This window comes from Gymnoscopelus microlampas, assembly GCF_963454915.1.
Source record: "Gymnoscopelus microlampas genome assembly, chromosome: 14".
Classification (NCBI taxonomy): Eukaryota; Metazoa; Chordata; class Actinopteri; order Myctophiformes; family Myctophidae; genus Gymnoscopelus; species Gymnoscopelus microlampas.
Window position 1 is genome coordinate 22,904,991 of NC_139951.1, and position 27,320 is coordinate 22,932,310.

The following is a 27,320-nucleotide window of genomic DNA, read 5'->3' on the forward strand; positions in this document are numbered from 1 at the left end:
AGAACAACGAAGAGGATGGAGGGGACAAAAACACGGCCAAATGCCAAGAGAAAGAGAAGAGGCTTGGTTCGTTGCAGACTGGGACATATTGGCTCACTCGGATTGTGCTGCTACGCACAATTGCGTTTATTTACTGTGAGTAACTACTGTAACTGTGAGTAACAACTGCACTAGCTGTAGTGTATACAACCCTCGTAGACGTATTTACAACGTCAGAATCGTAAATACGTCTACGAGGGTTGTATACTACAGCTACAACTGCACAGTGATGGTGGTGGAAGAAGTACTCAGTTTTTTTACTTAAGTAAAAATATCAATACTGCAATGTAGAAATACTCTGTTACAAGGAAAAAGCTGGAATTCAAAATTTACTTTAGTAAAAGAACAAAAGTATTCGCATTAAAATATACTTAAGTATTGAAAGTATACAAACTCATTTTGTAGAATACCCCATTTCACAAGTTTCCAAATGTATAAAAATGCTTTGAAAATAGCAGATCTACAAGCTCACAGCGTGCGTTGTGAGCTTGTAGATCTGCTATTTTAATTTGAAGTGGTTAATGCATGTTTTGTAATAATAATCAAAATCTACAAAGTAACTAGTAACTCAAGTTTTCTAATAATTGTAGCGGAGTAAAAAGCGCAATATTTGGCTCAGATGTAGTGGAGTAGAAGTAAAAGTATTGAAAATACTCCAGTAAAGTAAAAGTACCTTTACAATTGTTCTTACTGTAAGTACAGTACTTAAGTACATTTACTTAGTTACTTTACACCACTGCTACTGTATAACTGTACATTTCAGGAGGGTTAGCTAACTACACAATTGAATATACAATTACAGCTTTCAGCTGGTAACAACTGGTAATAACTGGTAATAGTTACAGGTGGATATGTCATTGCAGAATTGAATTAACCAGTAGCACTGATTATTTACCGCTTTCTCTCTCCCATTATCCCCTGTCTGCTTCTGTCCAGTTGTAGCATTCAGTATTGCCTACAACCAAAATAAGCAGCTGATAGGCGTACAAGGCCTGATGCCCTGCAAGGACTACCTCAACAGTGTCAAACGCTATTTGGGGGGCAAAATAGGCATGGCAGCACTGGCATACACCCCATCTATCCTGTGGTTCATGGACTGGAACTATATGGATGCCAACTTGGATGGCATCGCGCTATGTGGCCTGGCACTGTCAGGGTTTGTCCTGGTAACTGGAATGGCCAATATGGTGATCATGGCAACGTTATGGGTTCTCTATCACTCTCTAGTCAGCGTGGGACAGCTGTGGTGAGTTCATGGAAATATGTATACACACACACAGTGTTTCAGTATTATTAGATGTGCCATCATTCTGTGGCCTCAGGTTCAATATTGTAGCTTCCTTCATCCCCTCTTTTCTCTTTCTAGGTACTCCTTTGGTAAGTGAACCTCACACACCAATCAGAAAGATAAGTTATGTTTTATTGATTCTCGCCTTTGCATTTGAGCCATCCTAGCTATTAAGGGGCAGTGGGCAGCCACTGAGCACAGACCACCTCCACCCGTAACGCCGGTGCCTTCGCCACCCACACTGCCAGGCTCTGTACTTAACATGCATGTCTTTTGGTATAGGAGGAAACCCACGTGAACTTTGGGAGAACATGCAAAGTGCAAACTTCAAATAGAAAGGCTGGTTTAAACCCAGAACCTCCTTGATGTGAGACAACAGTGCTAAACACTGAGCCACGTGCCATGATTAGCTTATGAATCTTCTCTTTGTGTCTGTTTGCTACTGTTCTCTGAATCTTCTTAATATATGTCACTTGAATTAAAGCCTGCACTGTGCATTCTTACACACACACACACACACACACACACACACACACACACACACACACACACACACACACACACACACACACACACACACACACACACACACACACACACACACACACACACGATCACAAGGGCAGAACAGAAAAATTAAGAAAATCCCGCAAAATAAGGTAGTTTTGCAGGTTCCCATTTTTCAAGAAAATTTGTATTTTCTGTATTGTGGTTATTAGGCTATATAATATTTAGGTGGTTATTGGTGATTATTACTGTGGTTAGGGAGCAAATGTCTCACCCACTCAAACATATTTTCATGCGCCTGTACTTTTAGTGAAAATCCTCAGTACTTCCAAAATACAAAGACTCACCTAGAGAGTTAAAGTGTATTGGTACTTAGTGCTTCAAGTCATTACTAAATACATTTACTTGAATCTAATTGTAATGGGAAGGAAGAAAGGAAAAAAAAAGGCTGCAAAATTGTATTACAAAATCCAAATTGCAGTATCAGCTACTCTAAGCTGCAACAGGCCACATAGTTTAGGGAGAGTATGTGTATTTGTGAGAGAGTGTGCTTGTGTCTGGGAGAGCATGAGCATAAGTATAGGGAGAGAGTATAAAAAGAATGTTAATGTTTATTGATTCTTGGTGATTCCTGAAGTGGCTAACGTAGTAAATTGTCTTGCATGTAATCGCAGAGGGAGACAGAGAGTTACTGGGTATAAATAGACGGCTGGATGGACTGAGTTCTGGCATAGATAAACGGCCAGGTCACTGCAAGCTTGTTGATTGGTTAATGGCACTTTGGCGTGAGAGACGCCAGCCTGATGTCTGGCGGTTGTAGCTGTGGTCAGTTTCTGGCTTTCCCTCCCTTTCTCTCTCTCTGTCTTCTCTCTAAACTTCTCTTTTTTATCTTCTCTTTTATCTTTTGTCTTCTCCTTTCTGCCCTCTGCTTCTCTATGTCTCTCCTCTCCTCTCCAGGTTGGGAGAGTCAGCTGTTGGAGACAGGTTTTTTGGCCATCTTCCTGTGTCCACTGTGGTGTCTGTCCCAGGTCCCATGTCGCTGTCCCCCCTCCCTCATCTCCATCTGGACCTTCAGGTGGCTCATTGTCCGCATCATGTTGGGAGCTGTGAGTAACAGGCACACTCTAGGGCATTTTGTAGGCTTTGAACATTTGGTGGTATTTACAAATTAACCTTCGTTTTATTTTTGGTGATGTCGTGCCGTTTGAGGCAAACAAACATACATCGTTACGTGGGCTGCCTGACATATTGGGGCTGACGGAGAAGTCCATGCTCCTTTATATTGGACGGAGACATTTCCGTTGTCATAATCGTCATTTGTTAATATTTGCCACTTCTACATCTTTAAATGTAGTGTGCTCTGTCGTTGGCAACACTTTGCTAGTGATGCTAAGATACCAACAAGTTTTGCGTTCTAGACCGTAAACTCCATTTACAGTCTGTACTAAATCTCCCTCTATATTATGGCATTCAGTTATACTATACTATGGTTAGGTAGGTTGTGGTTAAGTAGCAAGGCCGCTCATGGTGCCAGTTCAGCACGTGCTGGCACTTTAACTGTGCTTTTTGGTCATCTCCCATTGCAATGTATGTCCCCTAGTGAAAATATGGCTTTAGCTTTCACTGATTGATCAGGACTAATGGAGCTGTGAAGCTTTACATTTCTTCCATAGGGGTTATATGGCAGCTGCTAGGATGATGCGCTACAGGTACTCACACATACTGTAATATTTACATGTAGGATTGGACTATACTGTATTTAACCACATGAACCCTAGCGTCCCTTTCCTGTGCATGTCATAATAAGGGAACATTCGGAACGCGACACGTTGTGAACTTTTTTGTGAACGAGATTGGTGTAGAGGGGAAAAAGGAGGGGACCAAGTATAGAACCCTGGGTGACCCCGGTCAACAAAGTATATAGTGTTTAAGTGGTTAAGTAGAAAAGGTGTATACACAGAAACACATACTCACACACACCTGAATTCACCTTGCATGCCGACATGAAGAAACAAACATTTAGCAATAGCACAGTTCCATTCCAACATGTTCCACTTGTTTGTTGTGTCCATTTGAGACATTTCCTTTGGAGCGGTCTTCCGCTAAGACTCTAGACAACATTTGGAAATTCAAATCAGTGGTCAGTGAGGCAGGTTCCATGGTGGATGTTAGACTGCAGACCCAGTCTGCTGCCAATCACAGCGGTTACCACAATTCCAACAGTTTTTCCTCTGTTGAGACCGTAAGGAGTGGGGGCCCTGGGGGGCACCTCCTTCTATTTTGCATTCTAATAACATTAAACAATTTCTGAGAGAGAGCAATAACACCATTAAAATAGTACTGTACACAATAGTAACCATTGCAGAAGTCCCCCTCTATGCATATGGCCTGCTTTCTTAGTGCTTACTACAGTAGTTATTACTTATTTAGTCTCGTGTAGTCCTACGATCAGAGATGTCCGGATTGTCCGCCCACTGAAACGTCTGGGGACATCTAAAATCAACAGCAGTGAGAACTGCACTAACCAATCCTGATACTGTCCCAATATGAACGTTTTTGCATAGTTTTTTCCCGGATTGTTTCCACCCAGTTTTAGCCCCTACATTGCATTTTGATATCACCAGACATTTCGGTAGGCGGAGAGCTCTAATCGTCTGGAATATAGTTGTCATCCATTTATCCTGCACATGTCCTCCATACTGCTAACAATTTCCTGAATGTCACTGTAGAATGGAATGAATCTACTGCACAATAAAAGTGTTGTTCTCTCAATCCACTAGTTTCTTTCTAAACACTTAATTGTAAGTGTAGCTGACAATAAAGCAAAACATTTATTTGTTTAATTTCCCAAACCATCCACTGTAAAGTGTCTTTGACCCCTTTCTCAATCTGTATCTCTTTTAACTCCATACGTCTACTCCTCAAGTGCATACAACTGTCAAGGACTAATCCATTTCCCCTGAGACACAAAGTCATTACTGCATATTAAAACCAGAAAGAAGTCTAGGAATCCCATTAGACATTATTGTGGCTTAAAAGCAATTCCTAGAATTTAATAGCTGGGTTATTTTATTGTGGTACCACTGCCAGTTGTTTCTTTTATGGATTGATTGGAAGCATACATTCCTTAGAATTTTGATGGTTGGATACAATTCAGCTTGATTGTTGCTAGCTACAGACCCAATTCACAGATGTAGCCATTGCAGCAGTCTAACTATTCACAGCACGCTTCAATCAGTGCAGTACTTTTACTCCATCCCCAAAAAGACTTGTGTCGGGGGTTATCTCATTTTGCTCTCATTTAAGCACTTAAACCTTCCTATACTTAGTTGACCGGGATCTCCCAGGGCTCTATACTACTGTAGGCTGGCTCCATTTTCCCCTCTACACCAAATCTCCATGCCAAAAAACAACCAATTTACAAGCTCACAATGCGTTGCGTGGCGAGCTTGTATATCTGCTATTTTCGCCAAATGTTTGTCCCAGAATAGGGACGCCAGGGTTCATGTGGTTAAACCATTGGAAGCCATAAGGAATGGTCTGGTAATTAACTGGAGGATTGTCTTGAGTTTTGTGTTATACCTCTATTGAATCAAGAAAGACATGCCTGCAATAATCAATGCAGGATGGATGCAGGGAAATTCATGAAGAGGAACGTATACAGTGGCTGCCAGATTGTTTCTAATGTGCTTCTCCACCAATATAAACTTCTCTCGTACATTTATAATGGTTGGTCAAAATATTTTATGAGAGCCCTTGAAAGTTCTCTTTGTTCGAAACTCTAATGTTTGACCTTAATCTGTGATGTTAAAATTGGATTTTCATCACAGGGACTTTATATAAAACCTCTGAAGTGCAATACAGTACCGACAGTACAGACCCTGCCACGATCTCCCAGTGTCTGACCCATCCTCGTCACGGCCATCTATCTATCTGTCAGTGTGTGGTTCACCACGACTGTTTGACTGTTATAGTTTCTCCTTGCAAACTTGCCCTGCTGCTCACTTCAAAGCACCCCTCAGTAGTAACAACCTTGTGGGAGGGGATGAGTGTATTGTCAGTGCATAAGTAAAAAGTGAGCATGAGTTCATCCTCTGAGCTCGAGTGTTTTTAGATTTTTTGTTTTAAAGGACAGTGGCCGATCAGCATCCCTTTGTCTGTATTTACATAGACAGTTTCAAAGCTGAGAAAGTAATTTTAGGGGAGGCACAGGACAGGAGGAAGGCTCTGAAGGAATTTGATCGTAGTTCAGCAGGGAGTATAATGTTGGTTTGGAGGTGGAGGTCTTAACCGCATAGTGGACTTGATTTAAAGGTTTATTTTTTTTTGTGTTGAGGCATTAGAGCAGACAGAGAGGGGTGCAGAGGAAGGGAATCACAGTGGGGAGAAACCGTAACGAAAGTTAAAGAAAAGGGAATGACACACAACACAGGTCAACAGCTGGAACTGAACCCACAACAAAGCGAAACTTCAGCCCCCAGGGCGCTTCCCTTTTGTCAAACTCTGCTGTATAAAGCAGTGTGTTTCATCTTTCTGTGACATGGTAACTGATTATAACATCAGTAACAGCAAGCCATCAGGTGATGGGCGATCAGGAATGTCGCTAATAGGAGGTAATGGGAAGACAGTGTCGGCATTTAAACTATGAAACACAATTAGGACTGTGCATGACAGGGCAAGGAACGGCCAGTACTTCGGCCCACAGCTGCTCTGCAGAGAGACAACAGTAAGAATGTTGCATCGTGTTGTGTCGACACAAATTTACATTGTATGCTTTGAACTCAGAGCATTAAACAATGAGAGAGCAAGTCTCTCTCAAGGACACTTTAGCACACCGATTGTGACACATTGACACACTGTTGCAGGTCGCAAACCTGAGACTCAATAGTTACACGATGGGTTATCTTAACTACTATGCTGCCAACTAACGCATATGCAAGGTTGTTCAACATAGTGCAAGTACTGTAGCAGAAACTATGGGCATGCACAAGCTGTTATCTAGCCTTATACTAATCCTTTTGTTTTTCATTTCACATGAAATTAGAGAATCACTGCGCCTACGTCTTGTTTACAATATTTACAATATTCACACTGGTTCCATGGATGTATTACCATCAGCAATTTAGTTTTTCATAAGAGAAGGTATGAGGTGTGCTCCTTTTCCATCCGGGGTTTTTTTAGGTTATTTTTCATTCGAACCCACAACCTCCATGGTGGTGGGCAGGGACTTTACCACTGCGCCACCCGAGCGCCTGTAAAAATCATTCTTGTAGTGAAATTGTTATTGAAAACTGTTTTAATTGGTATACATCTATGATATTCATGTTGCCATATTTGGTAACCATTTGGCAACAAGCCATGCAAGGCTGTGATTTACCGAGATTTTATAAGAGGGTTAGGGTTAAGAGGGTTTGAGGCACTCCACTCTGCATCATGCTTCACTTATTCAGCTTATTGCTTTATTCAGATTATTCCAATAGTTTTGGAACTACACCTTATATAATGAAAGTAAATTAAAAATCTAATAATGAACAAGACTGAGTCCAATAACAGTTGTTACTTCATTTGGCCTATGTAGGCTATGATGTATCTATGACGCAGTCAAGGGGCAGCTAAACAGAAGGCCCAGTCGCCAATTGCATGTGAATGTATCATAGCTACTTAAACCCTATATACTTTGTTGACTGGGGTCCCCCAGGGCTCTATACTTTGCCCCCTCTTTTTTCCCTTCAACACCAAATCTGCCAAATGTTCACCTAATATGACATGCCCAGAAAACCGACGCTACGCTAGTTCATGTGGTTAGAGGCCATACTGCCAAGTGCCACTTAAGGCTTATTCACAAGTTTGCTCAACACAGTGCAAAAACTACATGCATGCTCAAGCTTTTATCTAGCCTAATACTGTATACATCCATGTTTTTGTTTTTGTTTTTCAAAGTAATCAGTGAATTTCTACAATACTCTGTAGAATGCACTGCAGTCCAGCAAATGTGATGTCTTGTAAAGACTTCATCCCATAAAGCATGAAATACCTGCTCATCCCGTTTTTATCCTGTTTATGGGTTAGTTAGGGTTAGGAGAAGTGTCTCCTTGCAGGCCTGTCTTAATCTCTGTGTCACTGCAGATGATCAGTTTAAAGAACACTGGCCTCTCTCCAAGTTGGCTCTGTGTCCTCCATTGTCTCAGAATTGTTGATCACACCTCAGGACAATGTTGGAACTTTATAAAACAGCTATTGTTTTCAGAAAGGCCTCACCGATTATATCGGTGTGGCATTGTGCATTCGATATCCAGAGACATAGAAGTAGATTTGTGTCTTCCATCCAAAACAGACTGAAAAGACCATTATGAAATAGTCTTTAACATCTTCACAAAAAAAGTGAGAGCACTTTGGCCCTTGTTTTTAATAGAACTATGGCATCATGGTTGGGCAGAGATAATTTCAGTGCAGAAATTTAAATCCAGAGCAAAAACTATGTTGGTAATGCAGTTGATCGCATCTTGTGGCCAACCCCTTTGTTCAGCACTCTGGATCTCTGCTAGCTTTTATGAGTTTCATGTTAAGAACATTGGCACAGGGATTCAGTTGAACTGGATCATATCTGTCTCTCTGCTGCCAGAGGGAACTGTTCTCAAATCCTCCTGCCAGCAGCTGAAAAGGTATGTTGGATACAGAGTCTGGGGTCTTGTTGTGGATTTGGACAGTAGCACCATGAGAATATCATGTTGAGATCAGATCAGAGCAGATCATTTCTGAGAGTGGGCAGCCCACTACCTCTTGTACTTTATTTATTTTATTGAGACACGGTAGGAAAAGCTTAGAGAGAGGGAGGGGATCTTGGAAGAAAACTGGATTCAGTCGTAGGCCAGCAACGGCACAAATAATTCCAGACAGAGATGAGCTTTTTAACCATTCGGCCATTGACGGACACAATCAGAGCATTTTGAATGTTGCTAAGGACTCTGGGATATTATGTTCCAGAGCAGTGTTGGGTAGGAATACTGAGCTCTGCCTGGCAAGGTGATTAGGTTGTACTGATCTGTTTGCTGGTTATGTTTTTGACCTGGACCTACATTGAAATACTGCAGGAGTGTTTTTGTGGTTTAAAAAAAGAGGTAGGGTTGGAAGTAACAATGGAAAAAAAATCTCTGTCCAGTCAAAAACAAATTTTAAGAAGCTGTCACTCTAATTGGTACACTGCTAGCTTAGATTGTAGAGAAGTGGGTTTGTGACTGACTGTACACTGGTTCAAATCCCTGCCTGCGTTGGCTTCTAAATTAGCATGGCGCCTTCCCTTCATGCCTTCATTTGATTGAACGCTCAGATGACACACTGCTGACATTGATTGTGAGACCTTATAAGCGAGGGGGAGTGTTATTTGGGAGTGAGGAGGTCATTTCAAACTTGGATGCCGTTAGCCTGTTTTCCCTTGTTCCCAAGATGGAAACTGCTGTTCTTGTCACTGTAATTATCTATCACACAATTAACAACTGTTTACTGCTAGAAGAAGTAGACCTCCCCAGATTGTGTACGCAAATGTTTTTCGTATCTCTTATTCGGTAATGTTAACCTTGCACAGTCAGATGGTTATATATCTACTATATATTACTAGCTCACAATCGTTACATATGGTTATGTATTTTGTTTGTTCCTTTGCTTAATTTTGACTTGAAATACAAGTCAGGTTTATTTGCATAACTGCAAGGCATTTTGGTATAAACACTCCACCGATGAGAGGGAGTTTCATGGAGCGTTTGAAGGAGTGATAATCCACCATCCACTCGATATAAGAACTGAATGGCCCTCGTTGAGCCGCCATGGTTACATTCAGGTAGTACTTCCATTCCTTTTTTCTCCTCACTACATCCTTCCCTCTTAGTTTTTTCTTCGTAAAATTCTAATCCGATTTACAACTTACCAAACCAGTGATACTGTCTCTGTATCACTTCACCACTCTATATGTTGTCTTTTTCAGTTTTTATAGTTGGTGGCGGCAGCCTACGTCTCTGTTTGTCTGACAGGAAATGGCAGGGGCTTGCTTCACTAAATGCTCAGTGTGTACCTGGAGAGCAGGGTCTGTGGTCTCACCTCAGCTGCTTGGAACAAGCCCAGCTCCCTTTTCTTTCTTAGAACAAAACTCTTTGTGCTTTATTGGAATCACATGTACCGTACCTAATTTGTCGTGGTCAGGATTTCTTTCCTATTATGGTGACAAATGTCATGCAAGGCAAATACCATGTATTTGTTATGCCTTGAGGCATAACAAATAATATGCCTTGAGGCATAACAAATCCTCTTCCTCCCCTTGAGGAAGAGGATGGCCATAAATTAGAAGTTTGTTAGGATCTTTAAAATATATTGCCTGGCATGCTTTGATTAGCAACAAACCTCTAAATGCCCCCTATCTTGTTAAAATACTTAATTCATCTCACTAATAATATTTCTCTACACAGAAGATGTAGAGCCATGTTCATTCCAATGGGATGAGCTAAGGATTGCAATCGATAACACTCAGCATCTCATGACTGAATTTGATTATCATCATCTTGGCCTTAAAACATTTTAACACCCAAATATCCCATTTAAATTCAGTTAGCAAAGTGGAGCTGAGGATGATTTCTATTCTGCGCTCCCAGCCAGCCTCATGACCAGCAGATGTGTCAATATTGACAGTCTTGTGTCCTTGTGAGCACAAGTAGTTGCTCACGGGTGGAAAAACACAGGCACTGGCGTATGAAAGATCTGATTCTATTTCTGGTCTTCTAAGTGAAGGTTCTTACTTTTATACTTGTTCAGAGGGAATTCTAATGTGTGAATAGGTAAAGCCTTCAGCATTTTTTCTCAGTGACTTTCCAGCAGGACATGTGTCTGGTTTGAACCTGTGACCACTTTATAATGACTGTGGCATCAAATTGTTATTCATTGTTCATGGCATTGACACCAAAACACCTTGCTGCCCTGATTCATTGTGGTTTTCTAGAATCATTATACACCCTCATCAGTCAAAGCTTGGATTTCAGTAGAACTCTGCCTTAGGCCAGCATTGACAGTAAACAGACATGTAAAGAACAATGTCTGAAAAGTTTGTATGGGTTTTCTTTCAGTTTTTCCCCTTTTTTTTCTCTCCTGTGTATAATTTAACTTAATGGATCTTTTGGATCTCATATCAGCAGATTTATGTTTTGTAACAAACAATGTGATGCGTCATTAACCCAGGGCTTGTCTGTCTCTGTCTCTGTCTCTGTCTCTGTCTCTGTCTCTGTCTCTTACTCTGTCTGTCTGTCTGTCTGTCTGTCTGTCTGTCTCTCTCTCTCTCTCTCTCTCGCTCGATCACGTATCATGTATTTCAGTCTATAGTTTTTTGGATTTGCATGGGTCTTTCATGAACAAAATCTAGTTGTTTCATTTGTCATTTAGCCATAGAAATACGAATGAGCGATAACGATTTTCTCCCCTCTTCGCGCCCATTGGTTGCTGTTGCTTGGTTTGACAAAAATCCTCTCTCTCCATCCACTACCATTGAAAAGAAAACATGTTTTTCAGTTGCCTCGTATTGATATTTAATGTATTCACTTATTTTAAACTTGGCCTCTGTAAAAAGGAACATGTGGGGTGCAGTATAGTGACTGGGCATAACTACATTCTTTCCCCCCCAAAAATGGACATTTTCCAAATGTTTTACAAACTCTGCATAGACAACCAGAAACTGACGGAACCAGGGAAGAATAATGTGGAAGAAGCCTGCTGGTTGATCCGACAGGGACCAATCATAAGGCTGACAATTTGGACAGACATTATAGACAACAACAATCGTGCAAGTGGTGAGACAATGTGTCTCAGATGTTCATGAATGACAGTAGCGCTGCCGCTGTGCAAGGGCACAGCAAAATTAAAACCTACAGTAAAATTCTCATTTTAAAGTTAAGTTAACATCTCTCTCTCTCTCTCTTCACATGTATTGGGTCTTCTTTTTCTAGAAGGAGAATTAATTGAGACACATTAGTACTGTAGGAAATATGGGAGGGAGACAGCCAGGGGATTGGAGAAAAGGCTCTGTTGGTATTCAGTCCTCCACCAGTGGTACCAGTGTGGTTCCGGTGATTTCACAGCATGTCTTTACTCTTAACTGGTATTGTTGAAAAGGACAGGACTAAACTGACATGCGGTTATATTTTCCACGATGAGTTGATGAGAAATGGAGAGGAGGGAAAGTAGAAAAGGGGAGGAGAGACAGGAGAGAATAGGAAGAACAGGAGATCAGCAATTGGTTGGGGGGGGGGGGAAGAATGGGGTAGACGAGATGGAGAGAATGGGGAGATGACGATGAGGGGAGAAGAAAGGAGGCGGACATGAGAGGAAAGGAGAGGCATGGGGGAGATGGGAAGGAGGGAGGGGAGAAATTAGCTGAAGGTTGAATCGAGGACTGAGAATGGAGGGGAGTGAAGATGTAGAGACTGGGGTGAGAGGAGGAGGATGAGGGGAGAAGCAGCAGTAGCTTCCTCATTAACGGAATCACATTTTTGCGAGCCTTATTAGATTACATGTAATGTCACTGCAATGCAAGAATGCTCAGTGATAAACAGTTTGTTGCACATGAATTAGCCTGGAATGACCGTCACCACCCTCACCCTTTCTTTCCATCTTTTATTCAATACAATCTTTCTCTTATGTTTGGATAACACCACAGCGCTCAAGTACTTGAAAAGCGTTTATCTCTCACAATAACCTCTTCTTCTTTGACACAACAGGATTTCTTCTACTTTTAACAGATGCCGTTTGAGTGTTTTTTTTTCTGTAATTGCATTTACATTTACCTTTTTAGCCATTTAGCTGATTGCTTTTATCCTGACCACAAATGCAATTATACAATCAAATATAAAAGCATCTGTGATTGGTTTCTGAACTACTTTGTAATACACCGGAGGCGGACACTGCGGGCAGCAAGGAGTTTCACTGGGAAAGCATAATGCGCACCGAGATTCATTCTACTTTACCCCAGATACTCCCAAAAAGTATTCAAAAACTCTTTGAAGTAGACATCTAAAGAAATAAAGTAAAATAAATATAGTCATGGGCTCTTGAACGGTCGTCAGCTCCCCTTTATTGGCTCACTTGGGAAGGACCAAATAATAAGATTTGTTTTGAAGTCCAAATATATTTTTGCATGGTCAATTTTGAACAGGATGTGTGATTTGAATATGGCTGATTTGATAAACTATCTGTAATGTGATTTGCTTCTGAAAGATTCACGGTTGTTTATCCTGCACATGATTTTAAAAATCTAGCCTGTAGAGAGCTTCAGGCGAAAGCCTGATTTATACTTCCTCGTACGGTGGTACTGCTATTTGCGGTGCACAACACTATTGCACGACGAAGCATAAATTTGGCATAATACTGGAGTACTTTTTTTAACTGCATGTTCCTCTTTCTCTTTTGGAAAGTCAGCGTTTGCCTTTTTTTTTAGATGTTGCACAGAATGGTGTGGGATCCACTTGGCTGAACGAGTTTTGTTGTGCAAGATACTAATTTGGTTCTACAAAGATAAGCTGAAGGAAAAATGGTTATAATGCACGAGATCCGGGGTAACTGCATGAATGAAGGAAATTAGTGAAAGTACTACGGGACCTTTACAAAGGCCACTGTTGTACAGTTGTCAAATAGTGTCAGTGCTTTGATCCAATGACATTTATATTTCCTACCTTTTTCCAGGGTCTCATCAAAATCAGAGGGGACAAATGCTGGAGAGACCTCACCTGCATGGACTATCACTATGAGGTATGTATGTGTTTGTATAGCACATATTAATGTGACACAACCAACGTGTGAGATGTAACTTAACATTTGGCAAACGAGCGACTGTAAATATAGTTGTTTACATTTGTGTAGAATTACCTTTGTGACGTTCACTTTGCTTAGAATGAATTTAAGACCTCTGAGTGGCTAGAAGATCAAGCTTCAGCCCATGTCCACACAGCATTCCATTATGATGACAGTTTTCAGTTTGCATACAACTCAAGTTTCACAGAATCTTTCTAATCTTTTGTCAGCCGAAGTGTGGACTGCCAAAGGTCATGCGACCTATCTCTTACTTCACCAATAACGCAAAATGTTAACTACCGGTATACATCATGATTCATGCAGATCACAAAGTCCTTTTGCAGAACATAGTCTAGCATTATTTCTTATTCGCATATTTTGTCAAGATTCTATCTCTTGCATGTGTTTGCATTGAAGAGCAATCAGTGATCAGTGCAGCAATCTGTGAATATATCAAGCAGATGATCTTTATCAACGTCCTGTCTTCCATCTATAAGTAGATTACATTAACAAACCTCTTCATCAGCCACCAGACCTCACTTCCTCTGTGCCTTCCAGGTGTTCCTGTCTGTTTGGCCACAAGTATTCAGTGTTACCCCTGCATCTTCTAGTATTATTTAGTATGGGGTATATTGATGTAATATTGTAAATACAATACAAAGTTTTTAAAAACCCAGCCAGTCTCTCTCTCAATAACCGCGTCTCCAATGTTCTCCGGGGCTAGTTTTCTTTTTGCGTGACACCATCGCCACCACAGAGACCAACCCGGCAATAAACAGTCTCCCTTAGCCGTTGTCTCCTAAACGATGACAGAAGGGCAGCGAAAATCACGTTATCCTGACCACACCGTGGCAACACATTATGGTAACCGCTGTCTTGGGGTTTCAATAAATCAGCATCTCACACAGGCCGTGTGGTCTTCGCCCTGTCTAATGTTTGTTTTTCCCCACGGGACATTCAACCGCATTGAGACCACACCAGCCTGTCTTCCAGAGAGCCGCTGAGCTGGGAAGCTAGAAGGACCATGTTCTGTAATTAACACAGACAGGAATACATTGGCTTCTATGGGACTGGAAAGAAGGGGGTGACACACACGCACGCACGCACGCACGCACGCACGCACGCACACATGCATATGCATGAACATACTTTGGAGAGCCATATACATGTACAAACACACATACACATACTGTAGCAGGCATAAACGAAACACACACACACACACACACACACACACACACACACACACACACACACACACACACACACACACACACACACATATGTACACAAACTTTCATGCATATAAGAAGCCCCTCCCCTCTTACACACACACACACACACACACACACACACACACACATATGTACACAAACTTTCATGCATATAAGAAGCCCCTCCCCTCTTACACACACACACACACACACACACACACACACACACACACACACACACACACACACACACACACACACACACACACACACACACACACACACACACACACACACACACAGAAACACACACACACACACACACACAGAAACACAGAAAGGCATACCAACATAAAGGGCATATATATACAGTACACAAAGACAGACAAACGTACACTCTCCCAAACTAAACAGGCTGTAATAGACGTGGCTCCTGCAGGGCTGGATTGCTGTTGTGGTTTGGGGATTTTTGTGGACCAGCGTGTGACCAAAGGAAGTGATTTGGGAATGATTTACTTGACGTACTGTATCCTCCATCATGCTTAAAACCGTCGCAAAACACAGCCCTGACATATTAAAGCAATGACAACTGAGAGGGAGTGATGATGATGCAATATCTATGAGGTGTACAGAGGAACCGTTAAGGAAATAAAAATGATTAACTAACTAACTGTGGGCACCACAGATGTCAGCTTGGATTCATGAATCAGAGATCCATGGGAATTATCAGCAGGGTTTGACTCAGATTGCGGGCTGAAATCAAACGTAATTAGGTGACTCAATATAATGAGTACAATGGTGGAGAAGAGTCAGTTCTACTTAAAAGTTCAGCTTATTTTGGTTTTTGGTCTCTCTGCCCTTTTCAAGGTTTTTAATGGGAACAAACTTGTACATTAAAATATCAAGGCCTATATTTATATGTGGAGATTGACAGATTATGGTTTCCATTTCATCGTAGTCTCTGATTTAAGCACCTCTTTGTATTGCACTGGCCGTGTGTGTATGTGTGTGTGTCTCACTATGGGTTGAGTCACCGCTATGTTTATGTGGTTCATGTCTATATATTTCTGTCCTAACATTGCCTTTGCCTCAGTCTATTGATGCAGACAATGCAAAGAGCATCATGTCTTTCCCCAACATGCCCCCATTCATTCTCAGACTCAACAGCCAAGCAAACCCTCTATTTCCTCTGTAGTGGTTGACTATCTCTGTTGAGGGTCTCAATGTGTTACCCATACGTTCTAAAACGGTGGTGTCCTCTCATCATGGCATGAAGAGCCTGATGAAAGTATTTTCTCATTCTAACCCAAACCCACACCGGCTAGCCCCCCTTCTTTGTACTGATTGGGCTAATTAGTGAAAGCTACTTCTGTAGTACAGTGTTGTGTAATGAAGTTGACGTGTATACACTACACTCGAGGTACATGTGGGTCCAGAGATAGATCTCGAACCTGTCACCGGACACAGCTTGTTAAGGTTTTGAGTGGCCTTTGGTCTTGTTGAGCTGATTATGAATGAAACATATTTCGTATAAGTATCAATAAAGAGGCAGAAAACAGAATAACTAAATATTGTTGAGTATTGTGATAATAGACTGTACAGTACAAAGAAAGGCAGACTTGTGATGGTGAGAGTTCAGAACCGCAAACCAACAGCTTAACTGAACTCCTCATTAAAATCTAAAATAAGTTAAATAAATATTTCTAGTGAATATTGTATGGTATTGAAATGCTGTTTGAAATGGGATTATATGGGGGAACTAGCCTGGCATTGGCCAGCCTGAATCCTGATAAGTGGTCACTAATGGAAAACCACATTATGCATGGAACATGTATAATGTGGATATACATATAGTATCTTATTTTCTTTGGGCATGTTTGTTTCCTTGTACAACAACTAACTCCCAACGTCCTGCAGCATAATGTACTGTAGTGTAGACTCTCTCTCTCTCTCTCTCTCTCTCTCTCTCTCTCTCTCTCTCTCTCTCTCTCTCTCTCTCTCTCTCTCTCTCTCTCTCTCTCTCTCTCTCTCTCTCTCTCTCTCTCTCTCTCTCTCTCTCTCTCTCTCTCTCTCTCTCTCTCTCTCACACACACACATCCCCAGATGAACATGTATGCATGTACCTACATAATTAACCTGTATACTACACGCACACATATACTCTATCTATGGACATATGGACACACACTCATCCATGCATAATGTACACACACTCACTTGCACACACAGAACCATACACAGTTACAGTACATCCATATGTGCACACATATCAAAAAACTGAATTTCGTTCCCACTTACGCGCGTGCATATACACACTCACAAACGGAGCACCGGAAGCCACTGGCGCCAGGTGTGGGCTTATTAACCTCTCTTGACACACTGCGCTCTTTCAGACCTGTGAAAGAACTACAAATCCCCCTCCCCTACTCCCCCAAAGCCGCACATGCGCCACCCTGCTCCACCCTAGGTCTGGGACTGGCTGTGGAGGTGAACATTTGGCACTGCCAGTGTTTGTGTTGGTGTGTTTGTTGTAATGCTAGCTAGATGGGGTTGTTTGTTATCTGAGGTTACAGGCTCTCTGCCCTGGGCTTTCCAAGGGAGTGGGGGGGATGTCATGGAACTGGACGGCTTTTATTCCTTAAATATACATCATGATGATGAGGGCATCGAAGTGTGACGGCTGTCCCCCTTGTTTTTATTTTCACTGCTAATTTTGTTTTCCCAGAGCCTAATTGTCAGCTCCTCGCCTAACTTTGTTTGGGTGTACACAACTTTTCCACCATCACGACGGCTGCAGCCACTCCTAGGGTTGGGAGCCTTTAGGATTTTAACGATTCCGTTTCCTTAACGATTCCCTCTTAACGGTCTGATTCCTTAACGGTTCCCTTTAACGATTCCTATATTTTAAAATGATACACTATTTTGGCCTTCAATACAAATTTAGATAAACACGAATTCAACCATACTTATTGCATACATATTATTGTAGTGGTTCTCAAAGTGAGATCCAGGGACCCTCTGGGTTACTTATTATGGACCCTTAAAGGTCTGTAACTCTGAGCTACGGGCATAGAGATAAAAATAAATTACGGGTCCATTTGGTTCCATTTGTACACTATGAGAGTTATGGTGGTCCTTGAAATTAAAACGTTTGTGAACCACTGGTATTGTAATTGACGTGATAGAAGAGCACATACCAGCTCTGACGGTGTGATCAATTCCAAATGTGATGGAACACACACACACACACACACACACACACACACACACACACACACACACACACACTCACACTCACACTCACACACACTCACTCTGTAATTTTGTTTTGTCTTTACTTTTGCATGTACAGCACAATAACTTGTTCACGTGCACACAGGCAAACGCAGACTTATAAACATAGTAGTACATGGCCATCCACATAAACTCGCTCGAACTCAGGCACAGCACTATGCAAGCCCTGTTGGTCTTGTTGATGTTTACGCAGGACTGCCTCCACCTAAATAAGGTCCCATCTTTATTTAGATGTAGAAATGCCCCTCCACCCCCACACTGTAAATTACTCACCGATCCTGTCTGTGACATGGGTTTTATGCCAAAGCAAAGTGGCTAACAACATGGCAACTCTCCTTGTCTATGTTTAGAAAATATTTGCTACAAGTATTGATTCAATGTCCACACAGTAGGTGAAAACTTTTTTCTATGTTATTATTTGAAATTCTTTATTAGAAATAACCCATTGAGATGTCTTGTTTTTGAGGGGGTCCTCAAATACAGTAATATAATACAAACACACTTAGGCAAAACATTCAAGAAAATAACATCAGCCAGACGAATACAAGAACGTTCGCCCCAAAACAGGCTTGCCCCGGGTCAAATCCGGCGATGCCGGAACAGTCAGACCCATGTACAGTATGTCTGGCCAGCAAAGTCCACTCGCACCAGTCAAATCCGGCGAGCTTTGAGCGGTCCTCAAATCCAGCGACCTCGGAACAGTCGGTGTTTCTGGCCACCAGAAGAAGAGGAGGAGGGGCGGGTGCACAGATCGGTGAACCAATGGGAGCCCACGGATGTTAACTAGGCTAATAACTCACTGACATGTGAATCCAAAACACGCAGAGTTGTAGTATACGGATGTGCCTGTGCTTCATTAACCAGGGGGGGGGCATTTTGCTCTGTTGTTTAGAATCTCACTGCTTGACCTGGAAGTCAAAGTCTTGAGGAGGAAGGTGTTCCTCCTGTGACCCCAAATTGTCCCTGCATGGAGTCACTCCCTTTCCAACTCCCTCTGTGATTTGCGGAGGAAGGATGTGGCTGATGGGACCCCCCACTGACATGCTCTGTGTTTCACCACTAAACTGACAACAGAGCTGTCAGTGGTCACTTCCTCTCCAGTACGATCCCTCGAGAGACAGTGAACTGACACTGACCTCAGAACAGATGTGTGTGTGTGTGTGTGTGTGTGTTACAGACTAAGTCTTTGCCTCTAAAGTTATGTTGGTGAGACATTGTCCCTTCTTTTACAACATTTCTCATTCCCTCTATCTTTCCCTTCCTTCGCCTGTTCCCTCCATTTTCCATTCCTCTCCTACTTTCTTCCCTTAATTCCTCTGCTTCCCTCCTTACCCCCTTTCTCTCCTAAATATCTGTCTTCTCTGTCTCTCTTTCTGTCCTCTGTCTGTCTGTCTGTCTGTCTGTCTGTCTGTCTGTCTGTCTCCAGACCCAGCCGGTGCCTAACCCCATGTCCTACTACATGCACCGCTCACCATGGTGGTTCCACCGCTTTGAGACTATGTCAAACCACCTGATTGAGCTCATCTTCCCCTTCTTCACCTTCCTGGGCCGCAGGATGTGCATGGTCAATGGAGCTATCCAGATATTGTTCCAGGTATCACTTTTGTTCTCTTTCTACTCTTTCCACCACGAGAGAAACATGATTCAAATGGAAATCGATTGATTACAAATCTACATGTGTATTTGTGTCCTCCAGGTGACTCTGATAGTGAGTGGGAACCTCAGCTTCCTAAACTGGGTGACCATCGTTCCCAGTCTGGCCTGTTTTGACGATGCAACACTGGGCTTCCTGTTTGGCTCAGGGAGTGGAGCCAAGAACAAGACCCTGGACATCCAATCTGAGGACATGGACGGACGCACCCCTGAGCCTACCAAAGGTACACACACACACACACACACACACACACACACACACACACACACTTCATCATAAGACGAATACCACAATTAGCTAATCTACAAGATCTACGCGTCGCATCGTGAGTTCACATTGCATACCAGATCAGTTGTGAGTGTGACCTGGTCTCCTTTTTAGAAACACACAGCCCAAATACATAGAACACAGAAACTAAAATAGTTTGTGGGTCGGTCACTGCTTTGCTTTCCCATATTTTATTTCGAGATCATAATGAAGGACAGACACAACCCGAGTAATGGACTGTTTGTGACGATACGGACTGGCAAACGCATGAGGTGTCTTACAGCCCTGAGCTCAAGGCTTAGAAAGAGCCTTTTCCCTGTGGCTGTCAGAGCCCTGAAAAAGGACAAGGTCAAAAAACTGCATTCATACATAAATAACTATGCTTGTTTTGCTCACACTGTTACTTACAGTCAAACACTGTTATATACTTAATTATATGATGTATCATGTACATAGATAAGTATACAGTACTTGATGTACTGTATATATATCTGTATACTTTACCTCACTGTGTATTCTATTTCTGCACATTCCACATTGCTGCTATAGAGCGTGTCTTACCTGAACTTTATAACCTAATGTATTTATTTATTATTATTGTTTTCATTACAATCCAGTATTATCTACGTATATTATTCTAATCATCTTGTATTGTATATTGCATTGCTGCTCGTAGCACAGTCTTTCAGAACATGTCACACCAACATCTTGCTGCTTGTACCTGTACCCCTCGTGATTCTTGATTTCATTAAGACGTACAAGATATTGAGGCAGCAGGCCTTGTACCCTGAAAGAATCGATTGAAGGTCAGCAGGGGTAGATGAGGCTTCTCCACCAAGTATCTCTGAGTACTTGTCGTTCATAGTGCTCACAGCAGGAGCAGATGTGCGTAGTTGGCTCAAGCGGGTATTTACTCCAGTCATAGGAGTCATTTGGGTGGGGTGGGGGAGGTTCTGGCACTTAGACAGCTGCAGAAGCCAGGAGAAGAAGGAGAAAAAAAGCGAGTGAGAGAAAGAGCGAGAGAGACAGGTGGAGGCTGTGTGTTTGAGTTCATAATAATCCACAGTCCTGGATGCAGAGTGAAATTGAATGTGATGCAGTTCGCGTTCTTACGTTAAATACTGTGGTTAAACATGTGGTAAAAGCAACACTGGACCCATTCTAATGGATCCCAACGGACCCATTACTGGCTTTAGTTCTATGTTGGCTTGTATGTAACAGAATATAAAACAGCCTACTAGATTGTATGTAAGAGTGTTTAAGTCATTGTGTTAAACCCTAAAAGTCCATTTGAAAGTGAAATATCAGCTTATGTTGGACTAATGGTTTTAACATGCATGGGAGGAGGTGTGTGATGAAGTAGCCAGGTGGATATGATGGAATTAGGAGCCGTCTAGTCAAACATTTGTCAATACCGAAACCAAACCATGATGTCACAGGCTAGGCCTTTTCCTGCTCTGGGAATATTGTGGAGGGAAATATTGTACACTTACACACAAAACACTCTCTATGACCATTTCTTCTGTATTCTGTTTGCTTTGTGTGTGTGTGTGCCTGTGCATGTGTGTGTGCGCTCTGTATTAGGTATGTTGATGCGTCGGGTGGTGAACATATCCCTGGGCATTCTCATTGGCTGGCTGAGCATACCTGTGGTGTTGAACCTGTTGAGTTCCAGGCAGGTGATGAACACTTCGTTTGACCCACTACGCATCGTCAACACCTACGGAGCCTTTGGCAGGTACTGTATTGTAGGTCCATCAAAGGTCACATGGGTCTTTGGTCCAGAGAGCAGGAAGATTCCTGTCTATTAAAGGCAGGCCTTTCCATTTCACTACTTCTCATTTATTGAGATAAACAATAAAATAAAAGTACTGCGAGGTGTTGGATTGGCAGAAGAAAGAAGTCTATGTGGGGCATTGCTCTTAGAGACAAGGGCTAAAGATAATGAGGTACAATACATTTTTATAAATATGTATATATATATTGTGGTTGTCACAAAAGTTTGGGAACCCTATTTGGCTACAGGCTCTGTAGGACTTGTGTTCAAAGTGCTACTGACCCTGACCTAACCCTGACCACCACATTTCCTCCTCTCCATCCTTCCCTCTTCAGCATCACCAAGGAGCGGACAGAGGTGATCTTCCAAGGCACTCTGAGTTCAGATCCCAAGGACCCTGAGGCAGTGTGGGAGGAGTATCAGTTCATGTGTAAGCCAGGAGACATATACCGTCGACCCTGCCTCATCTCCCCCTACCACTACCGACTGGACTGGCTCATGTGGTTCGCAGCTTTCCAGGTGACGAACCACTGTTTTATGTTATATGTTCTGTCATGAGTGGCAGAATGGCATAGGGTACTCCCTTATACCAAAATGTCCACTTGGACTTGAGAAATCTCAATATATAATAGTTGGATTAACATGAAAATTGCAGACCACTTTCATGCTCCCTGGAGAATTAACCGTACTGATTTTGGTGATGCCATAGCCATTCCTCATCCTTAGGCCAAAGGGCACTTCGTAATTTGTTTTATTATTGTAATGTCGGTCTGTTCAAACCAAGGGGGGGGGGGGGGGGTAAGACTCTTAGGGTGGGTTGCACCAACAAGCTGTATTAAATCTAAATCTATGAATCCAATTGTACAAACTTTAAGCCTAGTTAAAAGATAATCGGGTTTACATTTAAAACTATCCTTTCAGTCTTGGTTGTAGTTTTCACAGTAACCTGGATACATTTTTATCCTGTTGCTGCACTACTTTAAGCTCAGAAAATGTTAGGGAATCTATAATGAGCAAAAAATAAACAACAAAAAACAAAACTACAACAAACAAACTACTTTCACCATATGTCTATACCAGTTTTCTCAACTTTTCTTTCAAAAAAGAATACAATGTTATGCTAATGATAAGTCTCAAGAGAGTAACATTGTTACTGTTTATTACACAGGCCAATCCATCATGGCGGGCAGTCAAAATGTTACGTTTTTAATCACTGATTTGTTAAGCAATGCTTAATGCTTAAAATTAAGTTATGTAACACAACTTTAATTAAAATAAAACCTAGATCAACAAATCCTTGATTAGCCATAACTTGTGCTTAGTTAATTTAATCCTCGTTGGTGCAGCCCACCCTTAGTCTTGTTTTTTTGGTCAATCTTGACACAGATGTGAGCTTAATTCCTAAACTAAATGTAAACAGAAAAGAACATCATATACCCATATTTGTGGTGACATTTTCTACATCCGTCTTTAGCATCAGCCAGCAAGTGAAGCCTAAAATGTAAAAAGAAACCATTGTTTGGTGCCCCAGTTCACCATTGCGTATGCACGCCTGTGTCAGAAGATTGTATTTAGCCATTTATTCATTTTCCTCACACAAGCCAAAAACTAAGGTTGAGACCCATTTTTATCCACATACTGCATTTTTATAACCATGTTCTATGTAGTCACTAGAGGGCAGTAGATTAATTATTATTTTCCCACATGAGCTGAACATTATTTTTTGTTAGTTAGTTAGACTCTTTTTAAAGAAGAGTAAACCCCACCCCCCAGCATCGTTCATTGTCTTTACGAATCTATTCCTCTGTGTCTTTCTCTCTCCTTTACAGACGTATGAGCAGAGTGAATGGGTGATCCATATAGCAGGCCGTCTGCTGTCCAACGACACCACAGTCCTGTCCCTTTTAGACCACAACCCCTTCCAGGGCAGAGAAGCCCCCAGGTAACCAGCCATACAACTAGAGCACACAGCAAAGTCATTTGTAATTGTCTGTCTTATTACTAAGAACTTGGCTCAACATAAGCTGATTCGATTTCTGCTCAGTCTTTCAGTTTATTTAGCTAGGGACACCTCATATAGTGATTTATTTTTTACAGGGCAGTCTTTTAAAAAAACACACACCAAAAAACATGTTAAAACACAGTTGACCTGGAAACCGCAACAACGTGTTTACATTGAGTGGTTGTGATGAAAAGTTAAATACCTGGGGTTCTGAGTAACTTGGAAATACTTTTTCAATGAAGTGTAACCAAAAGTGTCTTGACTAATCTGGCTAGAAATAAATGTAACGTTAGTTGACAGTCCAGTCCACTCAGCCTTCTAGGAAAGTTAAGAGGGAGACAAGGGAGAAGGCTCTGGCAGGGTTTGATCCCAGGAAAGCTGGGGTGTCTTATTTGGTATTAGATGGTTGACTTTGACAGCCAGTCAAAATGGTTGATGTTGCATTTATGTAGCGCCTTTTCCCAAAGTGCTTTACAAATTGCATTACATTCACCCATTCACAAGACAGCCGCTCTGCCTCCTGAGCCACTGCCACCCCACAGAGCATTTATAATAGTCTTTAGCCCCCTCTGGTGGAATGACATCTAATGTGTTTTTACTTCAAATATGTACAGAAAGCATATGATAGACTCTGCTCCCCTCCACTTCACCCTTCTCCTCTTCATTCCCCCTCTCCTTTCCTCTCCTCAGATGGGTACGTGGAGAACACTTCAGGTATAAGTTCAGCCAACCAGGCAGTGCCAGTGCAGTGCAGGGGAAGTGGTGGCTAAGGAAAAAGATTGGCGCTTATTTCCCCGCCGTCGACCTCGAGGGACTCAGGGGCTACTTCCAGTCCAGGAACTGGCCCCACCCACACATACCAACAAACAGGAAGTAAAGTCATGACCTTTGGACTGCAAAAATCGCGCAGTGATTAATTGACTGGTCAGGTACAGGTTTACGTATTGAATGAGGGCACTCGACTTTAAGTAGTCTCAGAGGTGTACTCTTCCAGTTGAAAGAAAGGTTATGGAAAGTTCCAAAATGTCAACTATTGAATTATGCTGCTAGCTGCACTATTAAAAAACATTGCAGGGGTTCTTTAGACTTCATTCATCGTCAAACCCCCTGAGGTTCTTTGAGGAGCCCCATAATTTTAAAACGTCTGAAGAACTGTTAATATCAACTGCCACTTGAATGTACAGTAAAACACTGTATGACAGCGAGAAGAGTGGTAAAATCTACCTCCACTGCCAAGTAGTGAACTGTGAAATTAAATATTTTCCCCTGCCCATCTTATGCTGTGTAAAGTAACACTGCATGATATCGCCATATTGTGCTTTTCTTTTTGACAAACGTTGCAATTATATCATTGTGAGTGATGTGGACAAAGCTGTATAATTTCCAAAAGATAAATCTTTTCACTTCGGAAGACTTCAAAAACATTCAACATAAGTTCTAGGCCAGGAATTCTGCAAATAATAGTCTGTTTAGGGAGCTGTGTGTAACACATATCCTTCTAACCAAAATGAGGAACCAGTGTATTTAGGTCTGGATAAGCAGCCCTACAACCATATGGCATGTGGCTGCAGTTGTTTATGTATGTACTGTATGTCACTGTCCACACTGACTCAGTACAATGTATCATCAACTCACACAAGGCCATAGAACTTCATATATTACTGTAGATCTCTAACTCGGTATCAATATGGTACAATTGGATGGTCAAGGTCAAGAAGGCTTATTAACATATTGTCATACATAACTTCTGAACTTTTTATTATAGAAGGGTGATACTAATTTAATGTGAAAGCTTGTCTCAAGCTGCAGCATTAAGTTTCCAATGAGATGTAAATTGATGTTGAGGTTTGGCATTTCACGGTTCAACTAAGCCCAGGCTAGATTTGTCAATCTGTCTGCACTGTTGAAATCCAAATAAAACTAAATGAAAACAATTTTTACATTAATCAAAGTTGTCATCATTGTTTCCCAGAACCATTACCAACCATATGAATGTTATCACATCTGTTTGATTGAATGATAACCAGACTTTTTGTAGAAATGTAATACTTGCAGTTATGCACTCAATGAGGTTTGGGCTTTTAAAGGATGCTTTGTGCATATATTGCGTCTCATTTATGATCAAATGTTTTTATTTTTTTTATAAATTGTATGACTATTTGTGTAAAAAGAAAAAGTACAAGTTGAGCTGCTGGAGATAGAAGTCATTGTTGCATAATGTATCACATAATAAAATGTGTATGATTCACAGGATTTCTAACAATGTCGTAACCAAATATCTTTGCAATTACTTTTCTAAGGTTGGTGATGTACTGTACACAGTCATTCCACAGTTATTCCACCAGAGGAAGCTCCACAGACTGTAATATGTAGATTCAAAATACTTTGCAGCGGTTTTGTGGAATAGGTTACCTACAAGCCTACAAGCTCTATCGTTAACTTTACATCTTCCATAAAGAGCTGGCTGAATAGTAGCTGGACCTAAACATAACTAGTTGAGTTGTAGCAGGTTCCATGTTTTTGTTATTTTAGTTGTTTTAATTGGAAGTTGTATTATGATTCTGTAATTATGTCTCTGTAATTAATACTACTACTACTCCCAAAAACAAAACACAACATGACACTCAGTTCTCTCTCTCTCACTTTCTCTCTCTTTCACACAAACACACACCACAATGGAAATAATCTATTGATCTTTATTGTTCATATGTGATTTGTCAATAAGACGTCAAATCAAAACAGATCAAAATTAACCAAACAATAGACAGAAAGCAACCTTTTTTTTATAAAGTATTATTCATTCACCAGCATTTCAAATAGTGTATAAAAGAGTGCATCTTAAAATGTTAGCACAGTCCACTTATTTTATTTATTTTTCGGGAACCATAAACATAAGGACCCCGAGTATACAATATTATATGGGTGGGCTCATTGGTTACTGCAAAGAAACAGACTAGCAGACCTATGTGATTCTTCAGCTGGACTCGCAGAACAATCAATAATTAATCCTGAACAGTTGAGAACAATCAATAGAAATGCTTTGGCCTGAACAGTCAAGAGAAGTTTTAGCATTCCACTATGAACAAGACCGGGGTCTAATAACTATGTGACTTTGCTGTGGATCTCTGACATCATGTTTGATGATGTCATGTTGATGAAATCAGTCTTGCCCAAATATATGGAGTAACGGTGGGGCTGAGATTATTAATTCAGACAATGTGAAAAGAGATCAACACAAAATATCTGAAATATACTCAGGGATTTTCTTTATTGGCCTACTGGCAGCTTGCACAAGAAATGATTGGTCCAGCGCTGATCAGCACCAGAATAGATTTCCCCCTATAGGAGCTGCATAGGAGCCACTCCATCACCGTGAAAGCAAGTGCATTGTTTAGAGATACTGTGCTATTGTAAGATACTTAAGGTATCAATAGTAAGTCATTTTCCAGCTAAATTAC

General features: G+C 41.4%; 1 protein-coding gene across 1 annotated transcript; it reads left to right on the forward strand.

Moving 5' to 3' along the window:
- Positions 1–4: 4 nt before the first annotated feature.
- On the forward strand, positions 5–26,106 carry lmf1 (lipase maturation factor 1). The gene is made up of 11 exons (XM_084079413.1): positions 5–135; positions 976–1,285; positions 1,406–1,416; positions 2,792–2,940; positions 13,547–13,612; positions 19,589–19,756; positions 19,859–20,039; positions 21,668–21,821; positions 22,196–22,379; positions 23,690–23,802; positions 24,553–26,106. The coding sequence occupies exons 2-11, from the start codon at positions 1,035–1,037 to the stop codon at positions 24,737–24,739; spliced, it is 1,464 nt and encodes a 487-aa protein (XP_083935539.1). The 5' UTR covers positions 5–135; positions 976–1,034; the 3' UTR covers positions 24,740–26,106.
- The last annotated feature ends 1,214 nt before the right edge of the window (positions 26,107–27,320 follow it).